The sequence below is a fragment of the Poromitra crassiceps genome, assembly GCF_964638095.1.
Source record: "Poromitra crassiceps genome assembly, chromosome: 23".
In the NCBI taxonomy this organism is placed as follows: Eukaryota; Metazoa; Chordata; class Actinopteri; order Beryciformes; family Melamphaidae; genus Poromitra; species Poromitra crassiceps.
Genome location: NC_139639.1, coordinates 22,933,844 through 22,955,012, shown reverse-complemented (window position 1 = coordinate 22,955,012; position 21,169 = coordinate 22,933,844). Strand labels below are relative to the sequence as shown.

The 21,169-nt window shown below is 44.9% G+C and overlaps 1 protein-coding gene across 1 annotated transcript in view; it reads left to right on the top strand.

Annotated features, from left to right (window-relative positions):
- Positions 1 to 263: 263 nt before the first annotated feature.
- Positions 264 to 21,169, top strand: part of LOC310796572 (receptor-type tyrosine-protein phosphatase mu) — a gene marked incomplete at both ends in the record, with an annotated part of 196,262 nt that continues 175,356 nt past the window's right edge. The window contains 1 exon segment of the mRNA XM_083658777.1: positions 264 to 336. Coding sequence (XP_083514903.1) covers positions 264 to 336 — 73 coding nt within the window.

The window sequence follows — 21,169 nt, the reverse complement described above, 5'->3', positions numbered from 1 at the left end:
CCACGCGTAATTCAGGAATCAGGACTCACTCACATTCCTCCTCCTCCAAGTCTCGAGCAAGTCGGCAAGGAGCAGCAGTGTCGGACCGGCGACAGTGTCCCCTCACCCCGCCAGCACGCACAGGGAAGGAGGGCTGGGCGCACACTTAGATAGGCGAACACTTCTATCCTAAAAAAAAAGTAGAGGTAGGATTCAACTTGTAAATAGAAGAGTTGCCAGTTAACCCCGCGGCTGGGGGTTAACGCTACGACGGCGCTGCCGACATGGATAAAGTTATCAATTGCTTGTTTGCCGCAATAACCGTGCTGCTGTCCGTCCGAGGGGAAGTTTATAAAGGTAAGGATTACCTGAACATGTTTGGGCACGTATCGCAGTCTTGTAGTAGGTATGCCACAGCAGCCGGGGTCGGGGTACAGTAGTGGCTGGCTGCGCCGAATAAACTCGGTGTGCCGGGTGCCCACCTTTTCATTGCGGAATAGAGTTTATTCATCAGTTTTTTTTAAGGCTGACATGAATCTGTGTGATGTAAATGCATGCATTAGTTACCTAGTAGGCTATGATGTCAAACTGCTGTAAGTTATGCTGCTGTAAGTTATGAAGACGGCGTGCGTTCTTTAAAGGAAATGTGTTTTGGAAATATAACTCAGTTGTGTGACTGTTAATATTGTGCTGTTCGCTTTGTGATGATCACCGGCTGAAGGTCCTGTAATCACATTTTATTCCCCGCTGCATTATCATGCATCCATCCATCTGTAGTTTGTGTCTCACATTGGGAGGCTCAGCGCTGCCTGCGGCGCACCGCGGCCAGCCAGGTGCGCCAGGGCACCGGGGCACCGACTGGTTTGTAGTAGCCTCTGCCAAGCTTGTGGCTAACTTTATCTTGATAAGTTGCTGACTAAGACTAATGTGATTAACCTCAAGGGATCCACTCACCGTGGGCTGTCGGTGTACGGTGGTAAGCCTATATTGGTTCTATCGTGAACTCTATTTGAACTTAATTTGAGTCGGATGTGACCAACTACTAGGCTACTACATTCACCTAAAAGTAAAATTCCCAATATAATATGCCGAGATTTATTTCTGGTGCGCATCAGACAGTCATCTTTGCCAGTCCAAGTACCCCCCAACCAATTCTGGACTAGGCTATAGGCTACTTGCATATTGTTGTCTCATTTGTCACTTTGAAGTAAATCATTAGAGGGTATTGTATTTTAATCTAATTAGCATTGGGTGTCCCGGTTCAAAAAGTTGAGAATTTAAATATTAAACAGTTAATATTTAAATGCAATTTAGTCTTTAACCCTCATTGTTTTGATTGGAAATATTTCACTTGTACATTCATTTTAGAATGCATTAGGATGACAGTGAAAAGTTATTATTGTTATTATATATTGTGTTCATTTTTACATTTGAATCTATGCTTTTGCATTCTACTTGAAATGTGATGGCTTGATTGCTTCACTATCTGGTTGGTTGTCATTGCAAACTTTCCCTCGTTGATAGGAGCACAGTAGGCTAATCTGTCTATTATATTAATGATATTCATTGCCACTCAATTACAGTATTCAATGCTATGACAGAACATAAAGTTACCTGGTAGTTAGATGATTAGAGTTGCTGAAATAATGGCGTTGCGGTCATCTACAATGTAATGGCCATAGATTGCCTCGGGGGACTTGACTAAATCAATTCCTAAAAGGGGCCATTTCAGCTGCCTGGGCGATGGCATTATCTTGGTGTAAAGTGGGCATTAGCCTATGTTCATGCCAATCAATACCTCAATAGACAGTGGATGTCCAGTCTTGATGAGGTTGATGCTGTATTGTCAATACCATAAAAATACTGTATACACGAATCTCACAACATATGGGATTGACTGGCTGTTTGTAGAAGGTGATGATTTATTTTTCTGCTACTTAGACTGGGAGGTTAAGTTCTAATGTGATGTGAGGTTTCAGTTAGTTGTGTGCTTTGGATTCAGCAGACAGTACTTAGGTGAATTTTTCAGAGAGCCTGCAGGGGGCAGCATGGTACACTTATAATGTGATGCCTGGATTATAAAGTTAAACTGCTGAGAGTGGAAGAGCACAAGTGAGATACATATGGATCAGAATTCAGATGCAGTATGGAAAGTATGTTTGCTCTGTCTGTGTTGTGACAGAATTTCATTGATATTGCCTGTCAATATTCTGATCACTGCGGTTTAATCAAACAACTAGGCGCTACTTAAAAACTAGATTTTTTAATTTTATTTATGTTATCTAGGTTAGTCCCATACTCACATCAAGGACCTCTTTTACAGGGGAGAACTGCCTGAGACAGCAGCAACATTCAGAGACAAGAAAAACATTTATCAATAAATTAATAGTTCAACTAGTCAGAGTCATATAACAGAGTATTAAATGGCATATGCGATTTTAATGATTGAGAACTCTCTTATCCCGAAGCTTAGGTATTCCCAGTCCATTTTTGCGGGAGGTTTATCAGTCTTGCCCGTTGGCAACCTTAGGATTGGGAGATTTATTGGACTGGGTTGCACTGTGGAGCTCCCAGCGGTGCTGAAACTATCGATAAATGTGCTCCTAATTGCATTGAGTGTGTGTGTAAATATGTAAACCAGGAAGAAATCAATTGGCTGTGTTTTAGTCTGCCCCGGTTAGCTGACGGATTAGCCACACATGGCTGCAGAGGTAGACTCTAAATACGAGACTCCGGCCACCGAGAGATCATGTGATCACGGCTCAAGTGATGGTTCGATCAGAGAAGCAACCGGAGCATCAGTCAACTTCAATACTCAACATCCTGCAGTGTTCACCCTCTGATGTTACAACCTCAATTGGATCATATAGTGATCATCTTTTAATTTAAACCAATAGAATAACACTGACTCCATCAGCATCAGTTTAATCTCCTCTGGAGCTGGGCGATATGTACAAAATCAAATATCACAATATATTTGACCAAATAGCTCGATGTCGATATTGCAACAATATTGTAGGGATGACTATTAGGGTTTTCACAAAATATTTACACAATGAGATATTTGAGAAATAATCATCAGTAATGTGGATATAATGACTAAAGGCAAATAGTAGAACAGCTAGAAGAGTCTGGTAAGTTCAGAAAATGACATCACTTTACTGTAATTCAGCCTTTAAAACCAGGAAAACACAACACTTATGCCATATCACGATATTACGAGATCCAAAATCGAAGGCGATATCTAGTCTTATATCACGATATTGATATAATATTGATATATTGCTCAGCCCTATTCTCCTCCCTTTGTGAACTTGCTTATGCACCTCCGTATCTGTTCACACTGGCATGCTGGAGATGAACTGTTACTTGATTCTTTTCCCCTGTTGGACTGGCGATGCCCACTGGGTGCTCTAAGTTCAGAAAGCAAGTAAAAAACAACACCATAAATCACTTGTTGTGTACGACCAGCGCTTGTGTTTTCTACATTATGAGGACAGTGTGTTTCTCGTGCACGCCTGGCCTTTGATATCTCTACTCTGTCTTTTGACCGAGCACATTCAATTCCAGGGAGCGCTGCGCTTTGTTATGTTTACCACCTTCTCCAACAGCCATAAAACCTGCCTTGTTTTCTGATAGGGGTTAGCTGTGTGTGGAGAATAATGCCCGTGCTCCCAGTGCAGAGCTGTACTTTGTCATTGCAGAGTGACTGCCGCTGATAGCGTCCTGCTTGACCGATCCTGATTGCCATCCGAGCTGCGACTAAGGAGTAAAACAAGGTGTCGTCTGCTCGGGGAGATAAACAGCACTTCATTTGAAGTCTGGCCGTAATTTATAATTTTTCACTCAGGGAATGTTCTGTTTTTCTTCTTCTTCTTCTTCTTTTTTTTTTTTTACTCCAGCTGACTCAGATTTAATAGAGACTTTCCAGAAAGGTGTCTTGAAGGGTGGCAGTTTCCTTTGTGTGAGCCAGTGGAGAATGAAATTAAATATGCATGTGATTTCTTTTATTTTTTTTAGGATGGAACCACGTCGGGGAGAAAAGCTCCTCGGTGATTGATGATAGTACAAAGCAGAAATTGAGGTGTCTATGTTCTCCTGTAACTTTGCTTAGACGCCTTTTTTATTATGATGATAATTTAATGAAGGTAGTGGAAACCCATGGATTCACTGAACCTGTTCAAACATTGTGTTACATGTAAAGACTGAGTGACTTCCTGCGGAAGGGCTGGCTGAGCTTGTCAGCAGAGCTGTCTCAGACTGATCATTGCTATTAGACATAGGGATGTGTCACTTTGAGCACGAGACTTGAAGAATAGGCAGATATCAAGTGCCGATCTGAACTCAACAACACAGACTGAGACCATTAGCGGTGGAGTCACTAGATAAAAAACGACTGGAATATTAAAAAGCCTAGAAATCTCGATCATCTGATGAGGTCACCAGATGATGTCATCATTGCTCGAGTGACATCACATCATCATTAGGTGTTTAGGGCAATTAATCGTCCCTAATTACCTAATTAAAATTCTGGCTCCATAGGTCACCCGCAGGGGTGCTCTTTACACTTCCTGAAAGATTCAGCACGATCACACGTAAAATGGCATAGCTGTGGCCGAACACAATTCTGCACACACACTCCCACACAGACACTTTGCATTCTTATTATAGGATAGGATTAGAGAGGTCTATTAAGACTTCTGTGTGTGGACAAAGGCAGAAATTGAAGGCACTTTGATCTCATCGTTCACATGTTATATGGCTTTTGATACAGGATTCAAGTATTTGGCCAATACAGATTAGGGTTGTCACAATACTAGAATTTCTAAGTTCGATTCCGATACCCAGGAAAATATCGATACTCGATACCACAGGGGGGAATGACAACACATCAATACGCATACAAATAAATGAAGACAGATGGATGGACAGATGCACACTTCTACATAATCTAGGCCTGATAAAACTCATTAAACATTTAGCACTTACACAGCAGATTACCTGTGCTGCAGTCATTAGCCTATCACAACACAGCAGATTACCCGTGCTGCAGTCATCAGCCTATCACAACACAGCAGATTACCTGTGCTGCAGTCATCAGCCTATCAGAACACTTAGCTTGTTGAAGTTGGAAGTGAAACATCAGTAGTATGTTTGATTTTTCATTGCTTTCACTGCTGGTATCGATACTGTTTCAAGTATTGTATCATTTAAAATTCTTAGTATTGATACTTATCGATACTATCGAAACGTTTGGTAACCTTAATACAGATCGGCTACTTAAGCAATATAGCATGAGAGCCAGTGTGTTGTGGCAAATATATCCCGCTGCTCAGCTGTTATCCGAGTGGGATAACTGCTGAGCAGCGGGATATATGCCACAACACACGCTGCTCGAGTGCTATATTGCTTTTATAAAACGGTTTCCAAGTATGATAATATAATAATAATAATAATACTATAAGTCCGACTGGCATGTCATTCTGATAGAGTCAGTTGAAACACTACTGTAAGGCGGGACCGCAAGAACGTGCGGGTGATTTGATTGGATCGTTCTGGAGACTGAAGTTGACATTGGCCAATCCTGGCGCTTGCTGAGAAGCTGAGAGCTTTCTGGAAAGCCCGACACGTAGCTCGAGCGCAGCGCTGCATTCTCAGCGCTTGCTGAGAAGCTGAGAGCTTTTCTGCAAAGCCCGACACCAACTAACGTTACGGGGGTTAAATGCGGGGTTAACAGCCTTTTTTTTGCAAAGAAGACATTAGCCCGCATCTATTCTTGTACAAAACATAATTTTCTGCGAAGTATTAGTAAAGTTATAAGCGAAGATCGATTCACAAGGATCTGACAGCTGTCTCCGCCATTTGTTTTTTCTACATTGTCATTTGAGGTAACCAAAGCCTTTTAGTAAGAGAGTTGCCATGGCAACTCAATAACCCATGGCCATGGGTTATTGGAGTGGGTTACTGGATTTATACAATTTATAATCTATTTTAACATGGTATCTTCCAAATATCGGATGCTAGTATTGATATCTGTGCATCTTTGTTCTACAAGAAGGATAGACAACAGTGGTAGTCAAAAAGGAAAAATCCGTCCTAAAACATTTAAACACTGTAAAAAAACAACAACAGCTATTGGCTGAGTTTCCCAACAAAGAAGCTTCTTAAGAGTTAAGAAGCTTCTTAAGGAGTTAAGAAGCTTCTTAAGGAGTTAAGAAGGCTCCAAAGAAGTGTTTCCCAAACGCCTTCTTAACAGTCGAGAAAAATAAAAAAAATAGAAGGCTCTTAAGAAGCATCTTAACTGGAGCGGCTCACTTGATGGCACTCTGAGCCCAGCAGTGGGCCACGACTCAATGGTTGAGAAACACTGTTAACACCTAATCATGGTCATGTTAAACTTTATTAAACATTATTTATTTCAGACATGGACTGCAGTTCAAATTGCTTTATATACACAGCATACAACAAAACAGAGAAACACTACAGAATTTAAGCGACCTTGGGTTCTGTGAAAGGTGCTATATAAATCCACAACATTATAAAAGGAATCCATTCTGATTAGAGGAATATAGCCTACGGTAAAACATTTAAAACACAAGTAACCATACATACAGGGGAGATTTTCAAGTGTTCCCTAATTTTAAACACTAAAGGGTACATGAAAGAAAGGAAAAAGGGAAAAACACAAGAGGAACAGTGGACACAAGTATCTCCTTTTGCCTGACGCGGCTGGATCTGCCAGTGTTTTGTCATTAAGAAGGTGTTAAGAAGGCTCCAGACCCTTCTTACAAAACCTTCTTAACGAAAGATCATCTTAGCACTAAGAAGCTTTTGGGAAACGCAGCCTTCTTAACGGAGGATAATTGGAAGATAATTTTAGGCTAAGAAGCAATCGGGAAACGCGTTGGCTTCGTTGGCTTCTTACGGGAGCCTTAAGAAGGGTCAAAGAAGCTTCTTGGCGCTAAGAAGCTTTTGGGAAACGCATGCCTTCGTAAAGAAGCAATTGGGAAACGCGTTTGCTTCTTAAGGGGGCCTTAAGAAGGGTTGAATTAGCTTCTTAGCGCAAAGAAGCTTTTGGGAAACCCAGCCATTGTCAATTAACCTTGCATTTCAGGGTCCATGTTGTTTGATGCTGTGTTTCTCTTATTCCTGTGCTGGTCAAAGTAGATGACATGACATCACATTGAGATTTCTTTACAGTGCAGCAACAATGGAGTATGAGAGCAAAAACAAATTTGAGCTAGCTATCCACCGCTCGCTCTCATGTTCAACAATCGTACAGAAAGAAATCGATTGCAGAAGAGCTAAAAAAATATATACGGTATATATATTTTGCACCAACTATACCAGAATGCAATGCAGCCACAAGAGCGAATGCAACAAGTGGAGGTCATGCTCTCTGGGGTCATGCTCTCTGGGGGTTGTTAAAAGTCATTCTGGGACACGTAGGAAATCACTACGCAGAGATAGAAAAGGAAGGTTGAGGGAAAGTGTGTGAAGACGTGAAAATGACAAAATAACTCAGAGAACACGCATTAAACATCTCAGATTTATGATGCATGGCAGCATAAGAGTATCTGAGGGTGGATGTGTCCTTCTTTAATTCAGACACACCTTGAGCCCGAGCAGCCAATAGTCTGGACATTGAATCAGACTTGGCTCCGTCCCATTTCATATTGGTAAATAACACTCAGCAGAACATCAGCTGACATCTATTCTGTTGCACAACACCACCAGGACATATTAACCCATGAATGACTGAGTTACGGGTAGTTTCTTGTTCCATCCATCTTCAACCGCTTATCCGGAGTCGGGTCGTGGAGGTGGCAGATCCAGCAGGAGACCCCAAACTCCCCTTTCCCTGGCCACATTAAGCAGCGCTGACTGGGGGATCCCCAGGTGTTCCCAGGCCAGCGTGGAGATGTAGTCACTCCACATGGTCCTCGGTCTTGCCCCGTGGCCTCCTCCCAGCTGGACGTGCCTGGAAAACCTCCCTGGGGAGGCGACCAGGAGACATCCTGACTAGATCTCCAAACTACCTCGACTGGCTCCTTTATATGCGAAGGAGCAGCGGCTCTACTCTCTCTCTCACGGGTGTTCTTGTTCATTCCCCCCCCCTCCTCATGTATTTTTAATCACTTGCTTTATTGTATTCTATCACAGCGCAAATCAACTAAAAACTATTAGAAGCGTTGTTACAGGGAGGCAATCCAAGTGTTGGCCTACATGTATCACACGCATGTTTAAGCAAAAGAAAGAGTTAAAATCTCACAACGTGAAGTCTACCAATACAGTTCCTCATCTTCATACCCCCCCCAAGTGCCACTCCAACACTAAATCATTAGCTGTTGATTTGCAAGTGATTTTATTTACATTCTTGAGAGGCGGTAATAGTTTGAAGTTCACTCCCGAGGCGCCTGACACGGCGATGCTATCGGCGGGGGGGGGGGGGGGGGGGGGGGGGGGGGGGGGGGGGCGGTGGAATGGTAATTGGCCTTGAGATGTGACTGTGTGAAGGATGCTGGACAAACAGAGACGCTCTAATTATACACAGCTCCTTCTTCAAATCAAGAGGATAAAAGCTAATGAATCACACACAGGCCAGCACAGGGCCCGCCTAATGAAGAGAGAGTGAGAGACAGAGACGCAAGTGTTCGTGAGGGAGAGCGAGAGGAGTTAGAGAGAGAGACACAGAGAGAGAGAGAGACAGAGAGAGAGAGAGAGAGAGAGAGACAGAGAGAGAGAGAGAGAGAGAGAGACAGAGAGAGAGAGAGAGAGAGAGAGAGAGAGCTTGTTGGCCATGCACGAACGATTCTGTGATCTCATCACCGTGTTAAAAAAAAAAAAGAGTAGAAAAACAACTTGTTATGCGGCGGTCATGTTTACAGAAGTCTGCATTCATTGTAGGTGGCTGAGAGAGTCCAGCCTGTGCTCAGGATAACTTCACTAATTAATGCTCCAAGGGTCTCAATTGTTATTAATGTTGACGAGAAGGAGGAGAGGGGGATGAGGGGAGGGGAGGAGAGGGGGAAGAGGGGAGGAGGGGAGGAGAGGGGGAAGAGGGGAGGAGAGGAGGAAGGAGAAGTGGTTGAAATCAGGACATTAAAGTCTGTTCACTTGATGGTTAGGCCCACACTCCAAATACCAGGCTGGGCGAAGTCAAATATTGTCTCGGATGATATTATACTGTAGGTGCGAACGAAATCGTTATCGTTAACTCAATGCCTAGCAGTTGCTGCACAGGTTTGACGTTCTTCTGACTTGACTGAATTGACCCCATCGCAGCACACACACACACGCGCGCCTCACTTATCTTGGAAACGCTCTGTTCTATCAGCTGGTTTCTGTTCAGTTTGGTAGCCTATAACCCCGGGGGGTTATAATGTGAATTGAAATTGATTCTGATGGCGCACACTTTGATTGTGGTTCAGGTGAGCGCAGCCTTGACCCCGAGCGCCTTGAAGCTTAATTTAAAATGTGTCAGATCAGCCTCGTCTTTGATGCCCCGCACGCACACGCCACGCGTAGGGTGAAGTTTCTCCTGTAATGTCTTGGAGAAGTTGAGTCGCCTCCTTCATGGGACAAATGCACTTGGAAGGAGAGCGTTTTTCATGCCAAAAAGCTGTCTGCAGAGGCTGCTCGCACAACTGGTGGTGGTGGTGTAGGTGGTGGCAGTGGGGGGGAAGGGGGGGGGCGGGCGCTGCTGTTTCACCTTGTCTCCTGTTATTTATTAGGCTCCTGTCAATGCTCAGGCAGTAGGCAGGTGTACGTCCTCCCCCCACCCAGGCCCTACGAGTATAACCAGGGGCGGAATTCTCCATTACTGCCAGTCTGAATATGTTGCCGTGGCATTAGCACACGCGTCATGCAGTCATTAATGCATTAGGCCTTTGTTTGAGCGCCCCGTTATTTGCATTGGCTTCCACACGGTCTATTTGCCCTTGTGCTAAAAGCTGCCTGGGTTGAACCTATATTGACCATTTAACTGTTCAATAATGACGCAATCCCTGAGGATGAATTAGGGACACAATGGCTCTGTTGAATGATGGTTATTTAGAGAGAAAAACAAATATTTTCATTGGTGAGTTACATCACCACGTGAGATGTATAGGAACAAGTATAACACAATTAAAAAACAATAAAGTATTATTATTATTATTAATATTAATATTAATATTAATATTAATATTATGATTATTATTATTATTATTATTATTATTATTATTATTATCCAGAGACACCCGGCGTCTAGCTATGATCTTACCATTAACAGTGGAGTACAATGTTCTCCCCCCTTCTCCTCCACGTCTTCCTCCCAAAGCAGAATGTACCTGATTATGCTTGTCTCGGTCACACTCTGGCGCCTATTTGGAGGCTGTTATCTGCTTTCGGTGGAGACTCCTCGTGGAGGCTGTTATCTGCTGGCGGTGGAGACTCCTCGTGGAGGCTGTTATCTGCTGGCGGTGGAGACTCCTCGGGGAAGCATGCGACCGATAAGAGGCTGTTGTTCTGTAAACAGCCCTCTGACCTCCTCAGGCTGGGCTTGGCTCCTTTTCAAATGTGGCTTCTTTTGTGTCGCCCCCTAAGCCCAAACCTTTGCGTGACTAATTCCCCAGGGGGGACGTTTAATGGCATTACTGTATGCACTGACTGCACCACACAGGGTGGTCACACTGGAGCTGTCAGGGCCTGGTGGTGGGTGGGGTGGTGGGGGGAAGGGGGGGCATGCCTTCAGAGAAAGAGGAGCGGGGGGGGGGGGGGGGTGTTGTGAGGCATGGCGCTGTTTTCGTCCGGAAAATCGTGAAGATAATGTGACTGACCCCTTTATGCACCTAGAAGCAACATGGAGGGAGTGGATACTGTGTATCTCTGCTGTGATGCAGTTGTGTATTCCTTCAAAGTGTATCAAGCTTTTATCTTTTAACCTTGTGCTGTAGCAGATGCTGTATCCTTTCATCTGAATCATATTCTCACCACAGTCACTAACTCGCGGAAATCTTACATGAGCCAAGTCCATTAGTAGTTCTTCAGGGGACAACTTGGCCAACTGCTGGACCGTCACAGCAGTGACTCAAGTCCAAGTCCTGGACTCGATTTTCAGGACTTGTGACTCGACTTGGACTGGACCACTGATGACTAGGAGTAGGACACATTTTGTCTTTTGGTGACTCAGACTTGGACTCGGACTTGAACACTGGGGACTCGAAGACTACAACAACACACTAACCAGTAGGGGTGTCACAATATATCGTCCCACGAAATTTCGCGATAGTAAAACGTCACGATATGTATCGTTGAGATGAAATATCATATCGCGGGAAAAAAAAACAAAAAAAAAAAAACTTTTTTCTTTTTTTTTCTTTCTTCAAAAAATAGACTAAGAAACGTCTTTGTTCGTTGAAGTTCAATGTGTGGAAAGTAGTTCAGTTGAACAAGTCTCTGAAGAGACACATGAGAAGTTATACAGGAGAGAAACCATTCAATTGAGTTTCTGGCAAAACTGTTTACTTGACAGGAAAAACTGAAGATGCATAAAAAATAGATTAAGAAAAGTCTTGTTGTTTGAGTTTGAAGAAAAACTGAAGATGCATAATGAGAATTTATACTGCTGAGAAACCTTTTAGTTCAAAGTAAATCTAAGTAACGGTGTAACTCATTCTATTTCAAGATAAGCCTTATCTCCAATCTCATGTTTTTTCTAGTTGTTATTGTAATAACAATTTCCCACAACAGCATGTTTTGTATTTGTGCATTTCAAATAAAATACTACTTTTCCAGTCATATATTGTCATTATTCAAGTTTAAAAAAATATTGTTAAAATCGTATCGTATCGTATCGTTATCGTGAACCCACTATCGTGATACGTATCGTATCGTGAACTGAGTGTATCGTGACACCCCTACTAACCAGTGACCATCGGTGGGCACCGCTGATACCAACTCTCCCGGTTTCTAATACAGTCTCCTTGTGCAATGTGCTGCCAGTGTGCTACTGCAAACAATGCATTGGAAATCAGTAGCCACGGGCTGTAGTGCGGTGCAGTGTTGTATTAAATCAGCTTGCTGTTAAACACTGCTTCATCTGTGTGGCTATTGGAGACACACAGCTGCGGGGCCTGTGTTCAAGACAGAGCAAACACAAAACAATAACTGGAAAAGATGATGCTTGGCTTGAAGCTTGACTCTCACCCTGTAATCAGAGTTTGCCACACGCTAAAGAAATTACAGGGCACACGAGTCATTAGAACTGCGAGCGCAGCTCGCCGTCGCAAACGGAAACACGGTTGAAAACACATGTTTTTGGGGATAATACACACACACGGTGAAAATGTGACATGTTGATTGTAATGATAGCACAAGGCTGGCCGGGGGATAGATTCAGTTGGATGTGATGAGTCAGAGACTTATTGCTGCAAAAGGGAAAAGAGGGAGTAATTAATGTGGAGGGCCTGTAGCGTTTGGTTGCTTTTTCAACAACATTATCATCAGTGCCTCAGCATCACTATCATGTCAAATAGTCTTCTCCACTAGCACTCCAACAACAAGTTAGAACCAAATTAAATCGACGTGTTTGCTTGTCTTAAGTTAATAAACAATCATATTCCAGTTGTTGTTGCTTTTTTGCCTGGAAAGCAGTTTGTGTCCAGTTACTTTATGTCTCTCTGCACATTATAGCCTCAAGAGCTAGAAGCTAAAAGGCATTGAGCACAGGCATACTGTAGCTATACTGTAAGTGGTGATGTGAATATATTTGTTCAGCTTGAATATCATTACCCGCTGCTGAAGCCATGGTTAGACTCAAATGCAAACATATCTTTTTTCCTCTGTGCTACTAAGTCTCTGAGCGAGTCCCAGGGCTGACTGAGGATTTCCCTATTTGCCCTAGCCAGATGTGTGGGGCATTTTCATAATAGGATCCCAGCTGATGGTAAACAGCAGCTCTGGATACACAGGAAGAGGCAGGGCCAAGAGCGCGGGGGGTGGGGTGGGGGTGTTGTGGCTGGGGAGGAAACTCAGCAACTGTATTCTCATGAAAAAATATATATTTATATACTTCGTGAATACCCTTATTCTTTATTTATTTTTGACTTGTCTTGTTGGTAAACCAAACGTACACATCTCTTTATCTCTTATTGTTGACTGCCTGTCATGGTATTAGCTATTTCCTTTTTCTTTTTTTATTACAGATCCCCCCACACCCACCCCACCCCTTTTTCTCAACAACTAGCGGAATCTGGATCATTATTTAGTCAGTGGGATGTTGAGGCAGCAGCAGACAGTGGAGGATCAGTTATTTAGTCAGTGGGAAGTTGAGGCAGCAGCAGACAGTGGAGGATCAGTTATTTAGTCAGTGGGAAGTTGAGACAGCATCAGACAGTGGAGGATCAGTTATTTAGTCAGTGGGATGTTGAGGCAGCAGCAGACAGTGGAGGATCAGTTATTTAGTCAGTGGGAAGTTGAGGCAGCAGCAGACAGTGGAGGATCAGTTATTTAGTCAGTGGGAAGTTGAGGCAGCATCAGACAGTGGAGGATCAGTTATTTAGTCAGTGGGAAGTTGAGACAGCATCAGACAGTAGAGAATCAGTTATTTAGTCAGTGGGAAGTTGAGGCAGCAGCAGACAGTGGAGGATCAGTTATTTAGTCAGTGGGAAGTTGAGACAGCATCAGACAGTAGAGGATCAGTTATTTAGTCAGTGGGAAGTTGAGACAGCATCAGACAGTAGAGGACCAGTTATTTAGTCAGTGGGAAGTTGAGGCAGCAGCAGACAGTGGAGGATCAGTTATTTAGTCAGTGGGAAGTTGAGGCCGCAGCAGACAGTGGAGGATCAGTTATTTAGTCAGTGGGAAGTTGAGGCAGCAGCAGACAGTGGAGGATCAGTTATTTAGTCAGTGGGAAGGTGAGGCAGCAGCAGACAGTGGAGGATCAGTTATTTAGTCAGTGGGAAGTTGAGGCAGCAGCAGACAGTGGAGGATCAGTTATTTAGTCAGTGGGAAGTTGAGGCAGCATCAGACAGTGGATGATCAGTTATTTAGTCAGTGGGAAGTTGAGGCAGCAGCAGACAGTGGAGGATCAGTTATTTAGTCAGTGGGAAGTTGAGACAGCATCAGACAGTAGAGGACCAGTTATTTAGTCAGTGGTAAGTTGAGGCAGCAGCAGACAGTGGAGGATCAGTTATTTAGTCAGTGGGAAGTTGAGGCCGCAGCAGACAGTGGAGGATCAGTTATTTAGTCAGTGGGAAGTTGAGGCAGCAGCAGACAGTGGAGGATCAGTTATTTAGTCAGTGGGAAGTTGAGGCAGCAGCAGACAGTGGATGATCAGTTATTTAGTCAGTGGGAAGTTGAGGCAGCAGCAGACAGTGGAGGATCAGTTATTTACTCAGTGGGAAGGTGAGGCAGCAGCAGACAGTAGAGGATCAGTTATTTAGTCAGTGGGAAGTTGAGGCAGCAGCAGACAGTGGAGGATCAGTTATTTAGTCAGTGGGAAGGTGAGGCAGCAGCAGACAGTGGAGGATCAGTTATTTAGTCAGTGGGAAGTTGAGGCAGCAGCAGACAGTAGAGGATCAGTTATTTAGTCAGTGGGAAGGTGAGGCAGCAGCAGACAGTGGAGGATCAGTTATTTAGTCAGTGGGAAGTTAAGGCAGCAGCAGACAGTGGAGGATCAGTTATTTAGTCAGTGGGAAGTTAAGGCAGCAGCAGACAGTGGAGGATCAGTTATTTAGTCAGTGGGAAGTTGAGGCAGCAGCAGACAGTGGAGGATCAGTTATTTAGTCAGTGGGAAGTTGAGGCAGCAGCAGACAGTGGAGGATCAGTTATTTAGTCAGTGGGAAGGTGAGGCAGCAGCAGACAGTAGAGGATCAGTTATTTAGTCAGTGGGAAGTTGAGGCAGCAGCAGACAGTGGAGGATCAGTTATTTAGTCAGTGGGAAGGTGAGGCAGCAGCAGACAGTGGAGGATCAGTTATTTAGTCAGTGGGAAGTTAAGGCAGCAGCAGACAGTGGAGGATCAGTTATTTAGTCAGTGGGAAGTTAAGGCAGCAGCAGACAGTGGAGGATCAGTTATTTAGTCAGTGGGAAGTTAAGGCAGCAGCAGACAGTGGAGGATCAGTTATTTAGTCAGTGGGAAGGTGAGGCAGCAGCAGACAGTGGAGGATCAGTTATTTAGTCAGTGGGAAGTTGAGGCAGCAGCAGACAGTGGAGGATCAGTTATTTAGTCAGTGGGAAGTTGAGGCAGCAGCAGACAGTGGAGGATCAGTTATTTAGTCAGTGGGAAGGTGAGGCAGCAGCAGACAGTGGAGGATCAGTTATTTAGTCAGTGGGAAGTTGAGGCAGCAGCAGACAGTGGAGGATCAGTTATTTAGTCAGTGGGAAGGTGAGGCAGCAGCAGACAGTGGAGGATCAGTTATTTAATCAGTGGGAAGTTGAGGCAGCAGCAGACAGTGGAGGATCAGTTATTTAGTCAGTGGGAAGTTGAGGCAGCAGCAGACAGTGGAGGATCAGTTATTTAGTCAGTGGGAAGGTGAGGCAGCAGCAGACAGTGGAGGATCAGTTATTTAGTCAGTGGGAAGTTGAGGCAGCAGCAGACAGTGGAGGATCAGTTATTTAGTCAGTGGGAAGTTGAGGCAGCAGCAGACAGTGGAGGATCAGTTATTTAGTCAGTGGGAAGGTGAGGCAGCAGCAGACAGTAGAGGATCAGTTATTTAGTCAGTGGGAAGTTGAGGCAGCAGCAGACAGTGGAGGATCAGTTATTTAGTCAGTGGGAAGGTGAGGCAGCAGCAGACAGTGGAGGATCAGTTATTTAGTCAGCGGGAAGGTGAGGCAGCAGCAGACAGTGGAGGATCAGTTATTTAGTCAGTGGGAAGGTGAGGCAGCAGCAGACAGTGGAGGATCAGTTATTTAGTCAGTGGGAAGTTGAGGCAGCAGCAGACAGTGGAGGATCAGTTATTTAGTCAGTGGGAAGTTGAGGCAGCAGCAGACAGTGGAGGATCAGTTATTTAGTCAGTGGGAAGGTGAGGCAGCAGCAGACAGTGGAGGATCAGTTATTTAGTCAGTGGGAAGGTGAGGCAGCAGCAGACAGTGGAGGATCAGTTATTTAGTCAGTGGGAAGGTGAGGCAGCAGCAGACAGTGGAGGATCAGTTATTTAGTCAGTGGGAAGTTAAGGCAGCAGCAGACAGTGGAGGATCAGTTATTTAGTCAGTGGGAAGGTGAGGCAGCAGCAGACAGTGGAGGATCAGTTATTTAGTCAGTGGGAAGGTGAGGCAGCAGCAGACAGTGGAGGATCAGTTATTTAGTCAGTGGGAAGTTGAGGCAGCAGCAGACAGTGGAGGATCAGTTATTTAGTCAGTGGGAAGGTGAGGCAGCAGCAGACAGTGGAGGATCAGTTATTTAGTCAGTGGGAAGGTGAGGCAGCAGCAGACAGTGGAGGATCAGTTATTTAGTCAGTGGGAAGGTGAGGCAGCAGCAGACAGTGGAGGATCAGTTATTTAGTCAGTGGGAAGTTGAGGCAGCAGCAGACAGTGGAGGATCAGTTATTTAGTCAGTGGGAAGGTGAGGCAGCAGCAGACAGTGGAGGATCAGTTATTTAGTCAGTGGGAAGTTAAGGCAGCAGCAGACAGTGGAGGATCAGTTATTTAGTCAGTGGGAAGGTGAGGCAGCAGCAGACAGTGGAGGATCAGTTATTTAGTCAGTGGGAAGGTGAGGCAGCAGCAGACAGTGGAGGATCAGTTATTTAGTCAGTGGGAAGTTGAGGCAGCAGCAGACAGTGGAGGATCAGTTATTTAGTCAGTGGGAAGGTGAGGCAGCAGCAGACAGTGGAGGATCAGTTATTTAGTCAGTGGGAAGGTGAGGCAGCAGCAGACAGTGGAGGATCAGTTATTTAGTCAGTGGGAAGTTGAGGCAGCAGCAGACAGTGGAGGATCAGTTATTTAGTCAGTGGGAAGGTGAGGCAGCAGCAGACAGTAGAGGATCAGTTATTTAGTCAGTGGGAAGTTGAGGCAGCAGCAGACAGTGGAGGATCACTTATTTAGTCAGTGGGAAGGTGAGGCAGCAGCAGACAGTAGAGGATCAGTTATTTAGTCAGTGGGAAGTTGAGGCAGCAGCAGACAGTGGAGGATCAGTTATTTAGTCAGTGGGAAGTTGAGGCAGCAGCAGACAGTGGAGGATCAGTTATTTAGTCAGAAGTTGAGGCAGCAGCAGACAGTGGAGGATCAGTTATTTAGTCAGTGGGAAGGTGAGGCAGCAGCAGACAGTGGAGGATCAGTTATTTAGTCAGTGGGAAGTTGAGGCAGCAGCAGACAGTGGAGGATCAGCTATTTAGTCAGTGGGAAGGTGAGGCAGCAGCAGACAGTGGAGGATCAGTTATTTAGTCAGTGGGAAGTTGAGGCAGCAGCAGACAGTGGAGGATCAGTTATTTAGTCAGTGGGAAGTTGAGGCAGCAGCAGACAGTGGAGGATCAGTTATTTAGTCAGTGGGAAGGTGAGGCAGCAGCAGACAGTGGAGGATCAGTTATTTAGTCAGTGGGAAGTTGAGGCAGCAGCAGACAGTGGAGGATCAGTTATTTAGTCAGTGGGAAGGTGAGGCAGCAGCAGACAGTGGAGGATCAGTTATTTAGTCAGTGGGAAGTTGAGGCAGCAGCAGACAGTGGAGGATCCAGACTGCGGTGGCTTAGTGAGACAGAGGCACACAGCCTGGGTCCAGAAGATGAATAATTCACTCCCATGAGCCCAGACTTCTTGCCATGAGACTAATATTCAGCAGCACCTGTGAGTGTAAAGAAACCTCCCCCTATACAAAGCAGGTTCCTCTCCCCGGGGGGGAAACCTCACCCCGCACTCACCCCGGCTGTGCATTCTCCAGAGTGTCAGGATAGCGTCGGCGTGGCTGGAATGGAAGCCTGGGATGACAGATGGAATAGAGGGGAAGCGTAGTTCAGCGTACAGTCAGACCGCTGAGCTACTAGTGTCACAAATACTGAGGAGAAGTTTGAATACAACGCACAGGCGCTGCCTGCCACAGCACACCTGCAAGCTCGCCTGAGTCTTCAAATTATAAATATCGCCTCTCTCTGTCAGATTTGTCAAGTGATTGTTTGCAGTGAGCCGCTAGCAGTCGTGTGTCACATTGTCATGACGTTATTGTTATATGTGTCACTATGGCGTATTGGCATGGCTGCTGTGATTACGCTTTGACTGAAATTTGACATGGACGTCGCCACGCTGAGCGTACTCCTCCTCCCTCTGCCGCTTGTTTCCCCTCATCCTATCATTCCAACCTTCATCTCTCTCAGCCTTCATTTCTATCATTATCTGAACAAAAGACACTCATCATGACTGCTCAGAGACATAACGAGCATTGACAGGTTGACTGTATCCACGCATGAGTGTGTGTAGGTGTGCCGTATGCACACAGATATGTGTGCATGCTTATATTCATGGCCTGCGCTCAGAGCAGTGGTTCTCAAAGTGGGGTCCACAGGGGTCACCAGCAAAAAGAGGGCGGACAATATTTTCACTATAATTCCATCCATAAGTAACACAATGAGAGAATGTATGAATATTTTGGTCATGGGTTTCATATGCTTTCTGTATTGAAACACCTAAAAGCAACAATCTGATCAGTTGGGGGACTGGGACAAAATCTTATCAAGAGTGTCTGCTCTGTGGTCTAATTTGTGTCAGTTTAGGGTTCTTTGAGGTGAAAAAGTTTGAGAACCACTGGCTTAGAGAGAGAGAGAGAGAGAGAGAGAGAGAGAGAGAGAGAGAGAGAGAGAGAGAGAGAGAGAGAGAGAGAGTGTGAGTGTGAGTGTGAGTGTGTGTGTGTGTGTGTGTGTGTGTGTCTGTGTGTGTGTGTGTGTGTGTGTGTGTGTGTGTCAGGTAGAAAGTGTGCACGCAGTGCACATACACTTTGTATCTGTGTGTATGTGTTTGCACACACGTGTGTATCCTGTGTGCACTGTGCATACCCAGTGTCTGTGTCTTGCGTGTATGTGTGTGTGTTTGTTTGTGTGTGTGTGTGTGTGTGTGTGTGTGTGTGTGTGTGTGAGAGTGTATGTCTGTGTGTGTGTGTGTGTGTGTGTGTGTGTGTGTGTGTGTGTGTGTGTGTGTGTGTGTGTGTGTGTGTGTGTGCGTGTGCACCTTGTCCCTGTGTCAGGTAGTGGAGCCATCTCAGGCTTATTATCAGGGATGTGACAGAAGGCGGCAGGCAGCCTTAATGAAAGCTGGGCCCTGGCTAATTGGTGACACGGCGGCGCAGAGGGATGAGAGAGAGGCAGTAACCAGACTGGCAGGACGCACAGAGAGGACAGGGGGTCCGGCCCTCACAGAGAGGACAGGGGGTCCGGCCCCTCACACCAGTGAATTAAGCCTGTCATGTTAATTTGGAGAAGACACAGAAGGAGGGAACACCCACACCGGTCTTATCAAAATCCTGCGAATGCAAACTCCCCGCTGATAGACCAAAGATAGTCTATTTTCTCCTCCATGGGCTTTTCCTTTCCAATCTTCTCCTTTTTCATTAGACCCTGTCACTTCTCCCTCCTCTTTGCACTCATCTTCAAAGGGCCAAGTTTTGCTGCACTGAAGTTCAGGCCCTTGTCTTTAACCTCACCGTGTCATGGTGCGTGCTTAGTAGATGCTATTCAGCACTTCGGGGCAGAACTAGACTCAGTGGGGGGCGTCCAGCCGTCCAGCTGTCCACTACCAAGTACCAAGTGCATTTGTTTTTGGAACAAAGGCCAATATGGCTGAAAGTGGGACTGGATGGAAACGTCTGAGCTTGTCAGTAGTTGTGTCTGCCTGGCCCTGGGCCGACTGTCTGACCCGTCTGCCTTACAGAGGAGGCAGCATTGCTCCCCGAGGTGCCCCAGGGCTCCATCCAGGGTGTCAGAGCTGACCTTTCACTGCTGCTAAGGGGGGGGGGGGGGGGGGGGGGGGGCTATGTGCAGCTAGCCGCTATCTATCTGCCATGCAACCGCTGGTGTTAATGCCTCAACATGGACCACTGGGGGCCTAGCCAAATGGTGTCTTTGAATAATTGCAAACGAGGTTTGTGTTGCTCTTAGGGGTGTGCCGATTAATCGTATAATCGATTTAATCGATTATACGATATAATCGATATAATCGATTCACAATGTTCGATTATCGATTTGCAAAAAAAAAAAAAAAAAATTTTTGCAATTTTTTTTTTTTTTTGCTTTATCTGCAAAAATTACGGTATTTCGCCCGGAAAGCAGTTCCTTAACTGTAAAACGAGACCAAAACCGAAGTACTGGAAACTGGAATCACTGAAGAAAGCATGCAGGGTAGGGGTGTGCCGAAAAATCGTTTCTTCGATGCATCGCGATAAGACACGTAACGGGCTAAAGCAAGTAGGCAGTGAAGGAGAGAGGAAGTGAAGTGGTGAAGGGCTAAAGGAAGTAGGCAGTGAAGGAGAGAGGAAGTGAAGTGGTGAAGGGCTAAAGGAAGTAGGCAGTGAAGGAGAGAGGAAGTGAAGTGGTGAAGGGCTAAAGGAAGTAGGCAGTGAAAGAGGAGGTGAAGGGCTGAAGGAAGGAGGCAGTGAAGGAGAGGGGAGGTGAAGGGGTGAATCTCTTAATTCTGTTATTTTATTCATCCGCCACTTATTTAGTTTTAAAGCTGCTTTTGGTTGTGGATAGGAAAACGTTTGCTTGTTGTGGGATGATGCTATGCTGCTCACTGGTCATTTGTAAAGGATTTTGTTTGGAAGTCTTTATTTATTATTTATGAATAAGCTATTTGTTTTGTATTAAACAAACATGCTAGTACCGAAATCTGTGAAAAAAGCAGAGGATTTTGGTTAAAAGTTTTATTTTCTATTACTGAATACAGAATAAGCTATTTTTGTATTAATCCTGCCAGTACAGAAATCTGTGAAAACAGCAGAATAAGCTATTTGTTTTTTATATTAATCCTAAATCTGTGAAAACAGCAGAGAATTTTGGTTAAAATAAAAGAAGTTTCTAAAGGCACTTTATTTCAAATAATCTCACCTGTAAAGAGCAGCTTTTTGTTGTGGGAAATGTAAAATGTTTTGGATGTATTGTGTTTGGTCTGATTGATCTAAATAAAAGATAATGGAGGTAAATTTGTTTGTTTCCTTTAATTAATGGATACTGACAAAGAAATCCTGTATGGGGAAAAAGATACTGACAAAGAAATCCTGTATGGGGAAAAGATGCA